This window comes from Mesocricetus auratus, unplaced genomic scaffold, assembly GCF_017639785.1.
Source record: "Mesocricetus auratus isolate SY011 unplaced genomic scaffold, BCM_Maur_2.0 Super-Scaffold_100006, whole genome shotgun sequence".
Lineage (NCBI taxonomy): Eukaryota > Metazoa > Chordata > Mammalia > Rodentia > Cricetidae > Mesocricetus > Mesocricetus auratus.
This window is the reverse complement of record NW_024429190.1, coordinates 65,841,864-65,857,744: the sequence shown is the minus strand read 5'-3', so window position 1 is coordinate 65,857,744 and position 15,881 is coordinate 65,841,864. Positions and strand designations below refer to the sequence as shown.

At 39.1% G+C, this 15,881-nt stretch overlaps 1 protein-coding gene across 1 annotated transcript in view; it reads right to left on the bottom strand.

Annotated features, from left to right (window-relative positions):
* Positions 1–1,285: 1,285 nt before the first annotated feature.
* Positions 1,286–15,881, bottom strand: part of Mob1b (MOB kinase activator 1B) — a 36,271-nt gene continuing 21,675 nt past the window's right edge. Inside the window, exon 6 of the mRNA XM_005068165.4 lies at positions 1,286–7,278. Coding sequence (XP_005068222.1) covers positions 7,201–7,278 — 78 coding nt within the window. The 3' untranslated portion in view covers positions 1,286–7,200. The remainder of the gene's footprint in view (positions 7,279–15,881) is intronic.

Here is a 15,881-nt window from a genome sequence, read left to right as displayed (position 1 = left end):
GAGGATGTTGGAGGAGTTGAGAGAAGGAAAGCCATAAACAGAATATATTTTATGGAAAAAAATTTTCAATTAAGACAATGGAGTGATAGCTCATGGGTTAATTGTACTGGTTGCCCTTGTAAAGGACCCAGGTTCGATTCCCAGCTTTCATATGGCAGTTCAAAACCATCTATAACTCCAGTTCCAGAGAATCCAATACCTCTCCTGACCTCCACAGGTTCCAGCATGCATATTGGTGCATATATGTACACTCAGGCATACATATACAAACATAAAATTGTGTGTGTGTATTGTTCCTTAGCAGCTTTCCACCACATATATATGTGGGATGATTTATAATGAAGATAAAATACTTTTTTTTCTTTTTAGTTATATTTTGAGACAGGGTTTCTCTGTAGCTTTGGAAGCTATCTTGAATTCTCTCTGTAGACAAGTCTGGCCTCAAACTCAGAGATCCACCTGTCTCTGCTTCCTGAGTGCTGCTGGGATTAAAGGCCTGTGCCACCACCACCACCCAGCAAAATAGATCATTTCTTAATTCAGTAGAAAGGTCCACAATATTTCATTATTATGCCGTTTTGTGTCAGAGGTTGTCTTTTACTCTTTTTGCTTTTGGGGGGTCCACCATGCAGCTCCCAAGTAAATCACACACGGAGGCTTATTCTTAGTTATGCATGCCCAACCTTAGCTAGGCTTGTTGCTAGCCAGCTTTTCTTAACTTGAATTAACCCATCTACCTTTTCCCTCTGGGCTTTTATCTTTCTTACTTCTGTGTATCTTACTTACGTTCTTACTCTGGCTGACTGGGTGGCTGGCTGCTGCAACCCTCCTCTTCCTCCTTCTATTTATTTATACAGTCTGCCTGCCAGCCCCGCCTCTCCTTGCTCCTGCTAGCTAGTGGCCGCTCAGCTCTTCATTAGGACCACCAGGTGTTTTAGACAGGCACTGTAACACAGCATTACAGAGTTAAACAAATGCAGCAGAAATAAAAGTCTCACACCTGAAAATAATATTCTACCACAGTTTTGCTTTGTTTTCACAGGAATAGTAAATACTAAATAAAACATTAGTTTTAAATTCAGGCATATATAAGAGCCTTTAAGCCCTAGGCCCAGTAACATGTACAATTTCTGGACTTTAGTTTTCTAGAATGTAAGGTAACTTCCAGTGTTGTGAGGAAGCTCTGCCTAACAAATTTTGAAATATTCAATATGTTTTATATGCCTTCACCTTGCTTTGAAATGTGTCCAGGGTAGAAATAACTACAGTAAAAATAAAGTCAGAATTCATGGCCAAACATAACTATTTATTAGGGTTTTTTTCTTATAAACATTTTCTTCCTTAAAAAAAAAAAACCTAGGATTTAAATACCTCCCATTCCACTACATATAAGACTGTGTACATTATTTACATCTCTCAAATAAAACATATTACAGATTTTCGAACATTCAGTATTTCCTTTAAAATAACAATAATGAAGCAATTAAACTTTAATCAATAACTACAATTTGCATAATCTTGACACAATTTACAATATGGCGCCCACGTTGCAGTCCTTATTTTAGATCATTTTTTCCCATCTAACTACCTTACTAGAGAACCTGTCCCCTCGAGAACAGACTCTCGTCTCCATGCATATCTTAAGCAAGTGCATAATACCAATGCTGCCTTCTGCCTCCATCACTGGGTACTGGCAGTATTTCTGATTTTTGTCTTCAGAAATGATTGCTACTCTGATTTTAAGTGTTCTTCATATTTTTTGTTTCATTGACACTATTTCTACCAACAACTTTAAATAATACCTTAAATGTGTAGAAAAAAATTAAATAGAACAAAGGTTCTCCCTAAAATATTAGTGATTTCACCACCCTGGCTATGCATATACAAAAATAACATAAAATTTAGTAGCTGTAAAACTATTTTCCCTAAAAATAGTCATTTCTGCAAAACAATTTAAGGAAAAAGGTGTTCTGAAATGACAATGCACTAATATATTTTACAACCTATACAACTATTTCAGAAACAAAAATGCAAATTTGTGCAAAACTATAAGAAATATCCACCTATAAGAATAATTATGAGCCGGGCAGTGGTGGCGCATGCCTTTAATCCCAGCACTCAGAGGCAGAGGCAGGCGGATCTCTGTGAGTTCAAGGCCAGGCTGGACCGACAGCCTCCAAAACAATACAGAGAAACCCTGTGTCGTAAATACCAAAAAAAAAAAAAAAGAATAATTATGAAAGAAATTAGAAAATCGTCACTTTACATCACCAATAACTGCAACTTTGGTGACATTTAAAAAAAAACCTGCCAAACAAACAAAAGAAAACTTGTATGTCAGCAATACTTCAGAACGCTAACAATGACAAACTGTAAAGTGAGCCTCGGGTGCATGTGAGCGGGTGCACATGACAGATGCGGAGTGGGAAGACACATCTGTAAAGGTGAGGAAGGAGGGAAGCTGCGTGAGGAACTTGCGCCAAGCACTTATAAAATCAAGGGCCCACTATTTTAGTTTGTATTTTCTTCTCTCTTGTCCGAATACAAATAAGTCCAACTATGAGGGGTACACAGAGAAGATGGTAGTCTCATAGATGAACTTCTGAAGAAAGCCTTAAAAATTCAAACCATTTGCATTCAGAATCCTGTTGCATGTCTGTTGTTAGTTAAACTTTCCTACTAAATCTCAAAACAGACCTCTATTTATCACTCACATATAATCATGTGGTAACAGAGGCTCCTATGGTAAATCTCTGTTATGGCAAAAACCCAAAGCTTAAAGTCCACTAGGAGCAAGACTGAGCTGAGTTTCAAAATAAGATGTTTTCCTAGTACACAATCACATTCCAAATTACAAATGAACTTTCGATCCAGTATATTTTCAAAAAACAATCAGAATTTAATGTTATGAATAATATGTGCTGAATACATTATTTCCAATGCTATTCATGATAGGTTAAAACTTTGCATAATAAAATTTATCATAATTTTCCTGTATATCAACATCTAGTCTTTAATTAAAGTCAATTGAAAGAAAAACCTGTTTAAAATAAAACAGAATACAACAGAGGTAATACAACAGAGGTAAAGGGTTTGTTTCTTTGAACTGCTGTTTTAAATACTGCGCTCACTTTTTCACACTATTCTCTCAATCAAAACTGTCCTACTCAATTCAAAAGTTTTAAGGAAAAGGGAGGGGGAAGAAACAGAGCAAGTTCTAGAGAAAGACCTTAGGTTTACAATTCTGTTTAAATACAAAGTAGTTAAATTGAATTTTAAAAATGTTTTCACATGTACATGGTGATTCCTACTTCCAGCTGTGACACCAGGAAAGCATTCTATTCTGGGATGCAGTCAATGTCTATAGCAGTCTTCTCCAAAGATTTAGAGCCTAAAAGACACTCTTGATTACCACACTGGCTTGGTTCTCAGAGAAAAGCCAAGTTAGTAAACTTGATTTAGTAATTAATGTGGGTTCTAGTAAGCTTCGAATATTGTTTTTGTGCAACTGAAAAAATAAAGGTTCTTTTTCTTACATGGTCATAAGCCAATTCTCAAAGCACCTATGACACATTACAAAGTTCTAGAAACATACTTTGCAACAGAATTGAAATAAACAGTGGTCCAAAGAGAACTGCTTTGAAAGTCAACTCTCATTTGGACATTAATGTACAACATACTCATTTTAAAAGAAAGTTCCACAACTTAGTATTTGCATCTCACATAATCTACTATTTCAGTGGTTATCAAAACCTCTCTCAGAGAGGATGTAGACAAAGCTATAAAAGAAATCTGTTGTTTTGCTACTTTTCCCATAGCAAGGAAAATGCTCATTACATAAAATGGGAACCTAGTGAGTACATATACAAAATATAAATACCATATTCCTATTTTTTCTGGGAAGAGCCTGTAGTGCTTCATCCATCCTGATAATCCAGAAACATACTATATATATATATATATATATATATACTCTGCTACCTAATACATTTTATGTTGACCATTTAGAATTTACAATGACTAAGAGAGTTGAAATCGGCAACAACCTAAAACTCATTTTCAGATACACAGAGCTCCAAAGCCACCCACCAACACATTCATGCTCACGTCTGGGGGCAGTCTCAGGCATGGCTTTTGTGGGAAGAGAAGAAAAAAGTCAGCGAGTGAATAAGGCCAGCAGCTCACCTACTGTTAACCACAAACATTTCACTCAGTCAGTTTCTCTTCATCCCCATGACTCTGATATCTAAATCATTCCTAAAACTTGCTTCATCCTATCCACATGTAATCAAAGCACTGTAACAACCTAATGATACTTTATTACACCCAATTGTATGGGATGAGCCTATGAAAAAATGAGGAAAACTAACTTGAACTGTTACAACTGTATAAAAAATGGAGTAACCAGGTGTGGTGGTGCATAATTTTAATCCCAGCATATAGGGTGCACAGGCAAGGGATCTGAGAATTTGAAACCAACCTGGTCTCAACCAGGCTAGCCATGGCTACACAGAGAGACCCAGTCTCAAAAAAAGAGACGAAAAAAAAGGGAGATAATTATTTATAAATTAACAGATCTGAAAAGAATCTAAGAAACATTTATAAGCAAGCTCTCCTGCAAAATAAACTTTGATTCTTATTTTATAAAAGGGCATTGTGCTCTCAAAGCAAGTTTTTATTAAACTGACTTTCTCTTGACTTCTAGTGTTTCCTTACTTATAGCCATTTACCACCATGTACACTTGCCAGGCCTTCAAGAGAACTACTCTTTCTCAACACACACGCACGCACTCACGTGCATGCACACACACGCACGCACAAACACACACACGCATGCGCGAAGTATTTCTACTCTTTCTCCACACACACACACACACGCATGCACAAAGTATTTCTACTCTTTCTACACACACACACACACACACACACACACACACACACACACACACACACACACACCATGAATTATTTCCCACAAACTGAGGGACCTCTTGGAACCATGGCACCTGAGATTCTGGCACAGTGAAAATAACTCCTACCTAATGTGGTGGGAAGGCAAATCCTACTACCAAGCACTCATTTCTAGGACTAGTTTTCCATTGTTACTGTACGTAAGGTTTAAAGGACCAGAAACAACCTCTCACTCTTCTCTCTACATGGTGCTGCTATGGAAGCCCCTTGTTACTAGGGTGATATGAAGTAAATATACTATGGAAGACTGTTTCAGTAATTATGGGCTTCATTTCCTGAACAGAGAGGACTCACATCAGAATTCTGAAGCATCTCATAATGCCTGATATCTAGATACTAAAAAATTATTTTAAGAAAATCAGCTAGCTGTCAGTTCATAAATAAGCACTACTAATAAATGTTCAGTATTATCTGCCTCTTCCAAGCTCTTTTGTTCCTTATTATTGGTACTTGGTGAGCAATCACCATTAGAGAAATGAAATGGAGAAAAAGGCAGTTCCTAGTGATAATAGTTGCAAGGGCATTCAATTCTATTACTGTATTCTTGTTAATGACAAAACCAAATTGACTTAATTTTCGACTCCTCCACTATGTATTTGCATACAAATTCAGAGCAAGCATTTCTACTTTACTAGAGGAAAGGTATGTGTCTCTAACTACAGAGAGAAAAGGAGAGAGAGAGAAAATTTTGAGGGAAACAGATTTATCCAAATTGACAAAATTAAAACTCAGAGTCTGCAGAGTATTTCTCAAGAACAAAACTGAAGGGGGTGCTCAACATTTAATATAAAAACCAAATTCCTGAACTTGTTATTGATGATGACAATTCAACAGAATGTCATGTCAACTAAAATTTAGAAGTTATTAACTACTAAGCTAGCATTTTCATTACTTGATATCACCACAAAGAAAAGAGATTTCACAGTGGAAAAATAAGAAGTCAGGATGCTTCATACTGCACCAATAATCAAGGTAGTGTTATCATTTAAAATGACAGGCAAATACCAGCTCCATTCACTGAATGGAAATGCTAAAAAGTGATTGATTTTCCCATATAGTCATTAAATTTCATGTTTAATGTCTGTACCTAAAACTAAGTATTTATTTTTAACTTCTCATGGAAGCTGATTTCTAAAAGGAAGTCTTCAAGACTCTGTTTATAAGTAATAAACACTATTCTACCCCACTTTCTAGAATTTGACTCCCCACACTTAATCCTTTCTTTTTTGATTTCCCAAACAACTAATGCCTGCCACCGACCATTCTCATTTTTCTTCCCTCTTTGAAGTATAAGGGGATTCTGCACTTATGGCTCATTTGGCAATCGCTAGGAGACCTCACAGTTCAGCAATCTTTCTGAAGATGGCAAGTCTATATATAACCTGAAGTTTTACACTTAACATGTAAAAAGAAGTTGAAATGCAATAGCTATTACATTTCAACATCCTCAAATTACAATATCACAGATATTAAAAGATGGAAAAAGACCTGCTTGTAGAACTTTAAATGTCCATTGAACAGAACATATTAGTCAATATCAAAAATAATTAAGAATTTTGTTGTTTTACACTTAGTTCTACATGCACACCTTTACAAATTATGTCAAAAATAATTAAGAAATATTTTTGTTGTTTTATATTTATGTTCTACATGCACAACTTTACAAATTATGTTTTTTCAATGTAGTAAAAGCTGGACATCATCAACTTGAGTAAACTATGGCTTTCATAACAGATTACTTTACAACATGCACAAGTAAGTGCCCTAGATAGAAATCCTAATATTGTTTCAAGCTCTGCTCCGTCCTATATCTGTGCTTTGCACCTCAGAAGTGAGCCATCAAGGCACTTAAGAACACATAAGTCTTTTTTAGGAACTTCCAAGTGGGCCACAATTTACACAGCACAGAATCCAATCCATCTGCATTTCACTCAGCCAGTTGTTCCCAGCATACAGGATCATAAAAAGTCCTCAAGTAACCAAAACCAGGTTAATAAAAAGAAAATACTGTATACCACTAAGACAAAATTTGCCCTTTTCAAATGTAGAGAATGTTTCTTGGCTTCTTCTAGCAACAAAATATGATTTTATATATTAAGAAGAGAAAAGGGAACCCAAGCAAGCCCCCAAAACCTAAGACAAACAATCCAGATACAAACAAAATATAACAAAAGCCCAAATACACCCACACAGCTCCAGTGGAGGAAGAATTTGCAGCTTTTCATCCTTTTATCTGTCCTTTGAGGTGAGTTTCTCAATCAGTTCTTGGAGTGGTGCAAGTTCTCTTCTGTCAATAAGGTTGAACTCCTACAAACAACAAAACATTATTTGCTTCTAATTCCAAAGCAGACTACTAGCAAGTAAACTTCATTTCTAAAATTGTTCACTACCTTAAAGAAATCACTTAACATTCTTGATACTGTTTTTACATCTCTAATATAAAAATAAATCCCCAACTCATAAAATTATTGTGGAGAGTAAATGTGGTAAACTACTTCATATAATACCTGGAACACACTACCAATCAGTAAGTGGAAACTGTGCCAACAACCAAGGTACTGATATAGTGCAGGTATTCATGCATACCAAAAGAGGGCACCAGATCTCATCATAGATGGTATGAGCCTCACTATTAGAAGCTTACCCACTCAGATCTATGGTGTCCAGACCAAAAACATGTGAGAATACATACATGGGAATACATACTATGTGACTATGTTGTTGGTCCTGTAGTGTCTAGACTGTATGGGGTCAGAGCAAGATTCTCTAAATTCCAAGGCCCAAGTAAGTTCCAAGGCCCAAGTAAGTGAGCTTCTTAATCAAAGGATGTTGCTAGGAGGGTAAGACTTGTAAATGCTCTAAATTGACTCCCCACTACTTGCTAGCACATAGCCAACAGTATGCTGTACAGCTACAAAGTAAAGTAAAACACTTTCAAAGGAAGAGTATTTTCTCTTAAACCAACAATCTAAACTTTGGCAATCATTTTCTGCTAACTAAAATATTAAGTGTTTTCTGTTGCTATGGGTCTGCAGATGAGACTGTCAACTCCTCAAGAAAGTTTTAGAAAGTTACAACCTCTTAAAATGTGTTTTTACAGATAATTTAAAAGAAGTGTGCCTTTAGTGTAAGGAATATATTAACAAACATGGACACGTTTCTTTAGTGGAAAGTAAAAATGGCATTTATAGACATATGCTCACACACAAAAACAACACAAATAAACTTGCTTTCTCCCAACCACCATCCTCTTCTTCTAATCTCTACAGAAAAAGGAAACAAATGAACAGGTTGGCCCATCTAATTCCAACTTTCACTTTTCCTTATTATTTCTCTAATTAGAGAAGTAAATAAAAGCATACTCATGTATAGTTTTTTCTTTCCTCATTTGTTTGAGACAAGGTACTGACAGGTAAACCCAGGCTGGCCTTCAACTCCAGATTCTCCTGACTCAGCCTCCTGAGTACTGACTGGGATTGTGTGTAGAGGCCACCATGCCTGGTTTCTTAAGTCTACATCGAAAGGGCCAGCTCTCTGAGGTTTAAACACAAGGGGAATGAACCAGCAAGTCACTTCAAATGTAAGAGACCTCTAAAACACATATGACCCTTTCTCTCCTAACACATGATGAATAGTCATTAGCTGCAAAATCACTTAGAATATGCTTTTAAAAAGAAGTGGGAGAGCTGAGCTATGATGGCACAAGCTTTTAATCCCAGCACTTGGTAGACAAAAGAAGGCAGATCTCTGCGAGTTTGAGGCCAGCCTGGTCTATAGAGTGAGTAGCAGGACAGCCATGGCTACAAAGAGAAACTCTGTCTCAAAAACCCAAAAAGTGACTCCCACTCCCACTCAGAGCAGAGGGCAGAGGGCAGAGGTGAGCTCCGGGCCCCCATCTTAGACCCAAATTCCTGCCAGGCGCCTTCTCTCAGATCTCCTGGCCTGGGGACTGCAACCAGGTCTACTCACCCCAGGACAACCAAGCAACCAGGAGCCTGCAGAGAGAGTCAGTCTACTCGCGCCCACACTCAGGGCGGAGGGCAGAGGACAGAGAGAATTGGATTTGCTTGCACCCCCCGAAAGGGAACCCTAGTCGCCTACCCACCAGGAGAGGAAGAGGCCCTTTCTGCACCCACTGGAAGAAGTGATGGGAAAGAGACAATATAAGAACACACTCGCCGGGCGTTGGTGGCGCATGCCTTTAATCCCAGCACTCGGGAGGCAGAGGCAGGGGGGATTTCTGTGAGTTCGAGGCCAGCCTGGACTACCAAAGGAGCTCCAGGACAGCCTCCAAAGACACAGAGACACCCTGTCTCGAAAAAACAAAACAAAACAAAAAAAAGAACACACTCAGCAACAGAAAAACAAATAAGACACTGCCAGAGTCTAGAGATTCTACAACAGCAAGACCTGAACACCCCAATGCAGATGAAGCAGAAAGGAATGACCTTAAAAACACCTTCATGAAAATGATAGAGGCCCTCAAAGAGGATATGAGAAAATCCTTTAAAGAAATGGAAGACAAAACAAACCAAAAAATCCAACAAATTTAAGAAAGGGAGGAAAACACAAAGCAAAAATTACAAGAAACCAGCCTCCAAAGCCACAGAGAAACCCTGTCTCGAAAAACAAAAAAACAAAAACAAAAAAAATTACAAGAAACAATTCAAACAGTACAAAGGTTGAAAGCTGAAATAGAGACAATTAAAAAAAAAAAAAGACACACAGTCTGAAGGAATGCTGGAAATAGAAAAACTGGGGAAACAGTTGTTGGGGACTGCTAAGAACCTTGAACAAAATGGAGTCTGTCAACCATTTCTGGGCCTTTTGCCTACGTGACTGCAGGCACACATGCCCTTGAGACAAAGGAAATAGCTAACCACAAAAGTTAAATTTACACAGGGCAGCCCACCCGCCTAGCCAGGGGGAAGTAACCCTTATAGAACAATTGACTTTGTTGGCAAAGGGTTAATGTGTTCCTTTGGATGCTTTTACCATAATGATAGGCGGAAGTAACCCTTATAGAGCAATTGTCTTTGTTAACACAAGGTTAATGTATTCCTTTGAATACTTTTTACCCCTCCTTAATTCCTGCACCTGGCTTACGCTGACAAGCATTTGTGGAATGCAACTGATGGAAAATTACAGCTTCGTCTTTACCTTATTTGGTGTATATTTGAGTTGAGACTTGATTGGCATGCTTGTACTGCCCCCTGAGATTCTCTTCCTATGAAAACTATCTCACCCCAAAAATAAACGCTCTTGATCAGCAAAAGTTGTCTTGAGCCTGTTTCCCTTAACCTCTTGAAGTTTGCTTTTTAAGATCGGATCTGGCCGGGCGGTGGTGGCCCACGCCTTTAATCCCAGCACTCGAGAGGCAGAGGCAGGCGGATCTCTGTGAGTTCGAGGCTGGGCTGGACCGATAGCCTCCAAAACAATACAGAGAAACCCTGTCTCGTAAAAACCAAAAAAAAAAAAAAAAGATCGGATCTGCTCGAGAAGACCCACAAAATTAGTAGCAACCCTCATCACCTCATCCCTGCGGGGGTCCCCTCCAGGGATCTCAAACAGTTACTACAAATCATAACCAACAGAATACAAGAGATGGAAGGGAGAAACTCAGACATTAAAGACACACTAGAAGAATTAGATTCATTGACCAAAGAAAATTTTAAGTCCAACAAATCCCTAACACAATATATCCATGAAATATGGGACACCGTGAAAAGACAAAACCTAAGACTAATAGGTATAGAAAGTGAAGAAATCCATCTCAAAGGGGAAGAAAACATATTCACCAAAATCATAGAAGAAAACTTTCACAACATAAAGACATGCCAACGAAGGTACAAGAAGCTAGCAGAACACCAAATACAATGGACCACAAAAAAAAAGTCCCCTCGCCACATAATAATCAAGACCCCAAGCATACAGAATAAAGAAAAAATACAGCAGCTAATGAAAAAAGTCAAATAACATATAAAGGCAAACCTATCAGAATTACATGTGACTTCTCCATGAAAACTCTGAGTCTGGGATAGGTCTTCTATCAACACTAAGGACCACGGATGCCAGCCCAGACTACTATACCCAGCAAAGCTTTCAATCAATATAGATGGAGAAAACAAGATATTCCATGAGAAAACCAGAGGAAAGGGGTGGGAATCCACATACAATTCCACCAACAACAATCATTCCAAAACAAACAAGAATGAGCAATCAATGGTCATTAATATCCCTCAATATTAATGGTCTTAACTTGCCCATAAAAGGACACAGGCTAACAGAATGGATTCAAAGACAGAATCCATCCCGCTGCTGCATACAAGAAACATACCTCAGCTTCAAAGACAGATGTTACCTCAGTTAAGGGTAACTTAACTTATTGGGTCCAGTCAAATGGCCCCAATAAACAAGCAGGGGTAGAAATTCTAATATCTAACTAGACTTTAAACTGAAATCAATCACAAGAGATGAAAGAGGTCATTTCATACTCATCACAGGAGAAATCTACCCAGATGAAGTCTCAATACTGCCCCAAACACAAAGGTGTCCAGGTTTGTAAAAGAAACATTACTAAAACTCATAAAACCTCACACACTTATAGCGGGAGACTTCAACACCCCCACACTCACTACTAGACAGGAATACCAGACAGAAACTCAACAAAGGAACTAATAGAAGTTATCACGCAATTAGGTTTAATAGACATCTATACAACAGTTCATCCAAAACAAAAGAATATACCCTTCTTCTCAGTGCCACATGGAACCTTCTCAAAAATCGACCACATATTTGGCAACATACCAAACCTCAACAGGTACAAAAAAAATTGGAATAACTCCATGCATCTTGTCAGACCACCATGCTTTAAAGTTAGAATTCAACAACAGCACAAATTGTAGAAACCCTACAAACTCATGGAAATTGCATGATGCACAATTGCACCACTCCTGGGTCAAAGAAGAAATAAAAAAAGTAATTAAAGACTTCCTAGAATTCAATGAGAATGAAGACACAACATAGCCAACCTTGTGGGACCACTTTGAAAGCAGCGCTAAGAGCAAAGTTGATAGCACTAAGTGCCCACATGAAGAAACTGGAGAATAGTCACACTAGAGAATTAACAGCACAGCTGAAAGCTCTAGAACAAAAAGAAGCAAATTCACTCCAGAGGAGTAGACGCCAGGAAATAATCAAATTGAGGGCTGAAATCAATAAAGAATCAATGTAATGAAGAGTTGGTTCTTTCAGAAAAATCAACTAGACAAACCTTTATCCAAACTTACCAAACGACAGAATGTGAGCATGCCAATTAACAAATACAGAAATGAAAAGGGGAACATAACAACAGAGAATCATCAGGTCATCCTTTGAAAACTTGTACTCCACAAAATTCAAAAGTTTAAAGGAAATGGAAAATTTTCTGGACAACAGCAGGAGATCAAGGGGATACAAATTGGAAAGGAAGAGGCCAAACTTTCACTATTTGCAGAGGATATGATAGTTTACATAAGTGACCCAAAAAACTCTACCAGGGAATTCCTACAGCTGATAAATACCTTCAGCAAAGTGGCAGGATAAAAGATCAACTCAAGAAAATCAGTAGCCCTACTATAAACATGATAGAAACATCACCCTTTACACAAACAACATAAAATACCTTGGAGTAACCCTAACCAAACAAGTGACAGAGCTGGATAGCAAGAACTTTGAGTCTTTAAAGAAAGAAATTAGACACCAGGAAATGGAAAGATCTTCCATGCTCTTGGATAGGTAGGATCAACATAGTAAAAATGGCAATCTTTTTTTTTTTTTTTTTTTTTTTTTTTGGTTTTTCGATTTTTCGAGATAGGGTTTCCCTGTGGCTTTGGAGGCTGTCCTGGAACTAGCTCTTGTAGACCAGGCTGGCCTCGAACTCACAGAGATCTGCCTGCTTCTGCCTCCCAAGTGCTGGGATTAAAGGCATGCGCCACCAACGCCCGGCCAAAAATGGCAATCTTGCCAAAAGCAATCTACAGATTCAATGCGATCCCCATTAAAATCCCAGCACAATTATTCACAGACCTTGAAAGAACAATTCTCAACTTTATATGGAAAAACAAAAAACCCTGTTCAACAAGGCACATCCAGAGGCATCACCATCCCTGATTTCAAGCTCTATTATAGAGCTATAGTCGTAAAAACAGCTTGGTATTGGCACAAAAATAGACAGGTAGACCAATGGAATCAAAATGAAAACTGTGGGGACACCAGACCTTGAGCAGAGACCCATTTCCCCTTCGGCTTGGGAGTAGGCAGCTGTAAGACAATGTTTACTAAAAACAATACAATGCCCGGGGCAATATGTTCCTGGAAAAGGCCTGCCCATGGAAACCGCCCTGACCTTGACCTTGTCAAAAGACTAACCGCCTCTTCTGACACACCCAGATCAGTTTTTGGTGTCAGAGCAGAACCAGCCAGGGTAGAGGAGAGAGCAGAAGCTTCTCTGGAGGGAGCCTTTCTTAGGAAGTTTTCTTGAATCTTTTTGGGACCTGCTTAAAGTTTTCTTTACATCGTTGAACGAGTCTCTGTGTTGTCAATTCCCGACACCCTCTGCACGTTCTCGGACACAGGCCGAGCAGCTGACGCGACAGAAAACCCTGATATTAACCCACACATGTATGAACACTTGGTTTTTGACAAAGAAGCTAAAAATATACAATGGAAAAAAGAAGGCATCTTCAACAAATGATGCTGGCATGTAGAAGACTGCAGATAAATCCATGTCTATCTCCATGCACAAAGTCCAAATGGATCAAAGACTTCAACACAAATCCAATCACACTGAACCTCTTAGAAGAGAAAGTGGGTGGTACCCTTGAACGAACTGGTACAGGAGACCGCTTCCTGAACAATAACACCCACCAGTAGCACAGACACTGAGATCAACAATTAATACATGGGACCTCCTGAAACTGAGAAGCTTCTGTAAGATAAAAAACATAGTCAGAATGGGAGAAGATATTCATTAACCCCACATCTGACAGAGGACTGATCTCCAAAATCTACAAAGAACTCAAGAAGCAAGTCTCCAAAGCACCAATTAAAAAGTGGGGTACAGAACTACATAGAGAATTCTCAGTAGAGGTATCTAAAATGGCTGAGAGACACTTAAGAATGTGCTCAACATCCCTAGCAATCAGGGAAATGCAAATCAAAACAACTCTGAGATACTATCTTACTCCTGTCAGAATGCCTAAAATCAAAAATACCAATGACAGTTTATGTTGGAGAGGATGTGGAGAAAGGGGAACACTCCTCCACTGCTGGTGGGAGTGCCAACTCGTACAGCCACTTTGGGAAGCAGTATGGAGATTCCTCAGGAAAATGGGAATAAACCTACCACAAGACCCAGCAATTCCACTCTTAGGCATATACCCAAAAGATGCACGTTCATACAACAAGGACTCCTGTTCCCACTATGTTTATAGCAGCATTATTTGTAATAGCCAGAACCTGGAAGCAACCTAGATGCCCCTCAACAGAAGAGTAGATAGAGAAAATGTGGTACATTTACACAATGGAGCACTACTCTGCAGGAAAAAAAAAAATCAATGGAATCTTGAAATTTGCAGGCGAATGGACAGCACTAGAAGAAACCATTCTGAGTAAGGTAACCCAGTCACAAAAAAAAAAAAAACCAAGCATGGTATATACTCACTCATATATGGATTTTAAACATGGATCAGAGGAGTGCCAGCCTACAATCCCACTGCCAGAGAATCTGGAAAACAGGAAGGACCCTAAGAGAGATATGCATGGCACCCCAGAGAAGGTGGAATGTGGCAAGATCTCCTGAACAGATTGGGAGCACTGGGGTGGGGGAGCCAAGAAAAAGAGAGGGAGAGGAGGGGAGAGGAGGACATGAGGGAGCAGGAGGTTTGAGTTGGGGAAGAATAGAGGAGAGCAGGATGAGAGATATCATAATAGAGGGAGTCATTCTAGGTTTGAGGGGAGATCTAGCAGTAGTGAGATTTCCAGAGATCTACTGGCAAACTAAGCAGTAGTGAAGAGACTACCTTAAATGTCCCACCCTGATAATGATTTTGACGACTATCTTATATACCATCCTAGAACCTCCATCCAGTGACAGATGGAAGCAGAGGCAGATACCCACAGCTAAACACTGACCTGAACTCCTGGAACCCAGTGACAGGGAGGAGTGATGAGCAAAGGGGTCAAGACTGGGCTGGTGAAACCCAGACAAACAGTTGACCTGAACAAGGGGGAGATCTTGGACCCCAGACTGATGGCTGAGAGGCCAGCATGAAACTGATCCAGAACCCCTGAATGTGGGTGTCAGTGAGGAGGCCTTGGCAACCTATGGGGCTTTGAGTAGTAGATCAGTATTTAACCCTGGCACACAAATGGACTTTGGGTGCCCATCTCAATTTGGACAGTTGGGGGAGGGCGAAATAACAAACTCTAGAGATCCCCCATGGAGGGCCATACCGTCCCTTCGGAATGGAGTGGGGATTGGGTGGGGTGGCTTGGGGGGCTGTGGAGGGAGTGGGTATGGAGGGGAGGGAGAGGGAGCTGGGACTGACATGGGAAGCAAGCTTGTTTCTAATTTAAGTATACAATAAAAAATTTAAAAAAAACAAGGGGGCTGGAGAGATGGCTCAGCGGTTAAGAGCACTGACTGTTCTTCCAGAGGTCCTGAGTTCAATTCTCAGCAACCACATGGTGGCTCACAACCACCTTGAATGAGATCTGGTGCCCTCCACTGGCATGCAGACAGAAGACTGTATACACAATAAATAAATAAATAAATAAATAAATAAATAAATAAATAAATAAATAAAACAAAAAACAAAAAAATTTTAAAAACAAAAAGCAAGTGAGGCAATAATTATGTAGTACTCAAA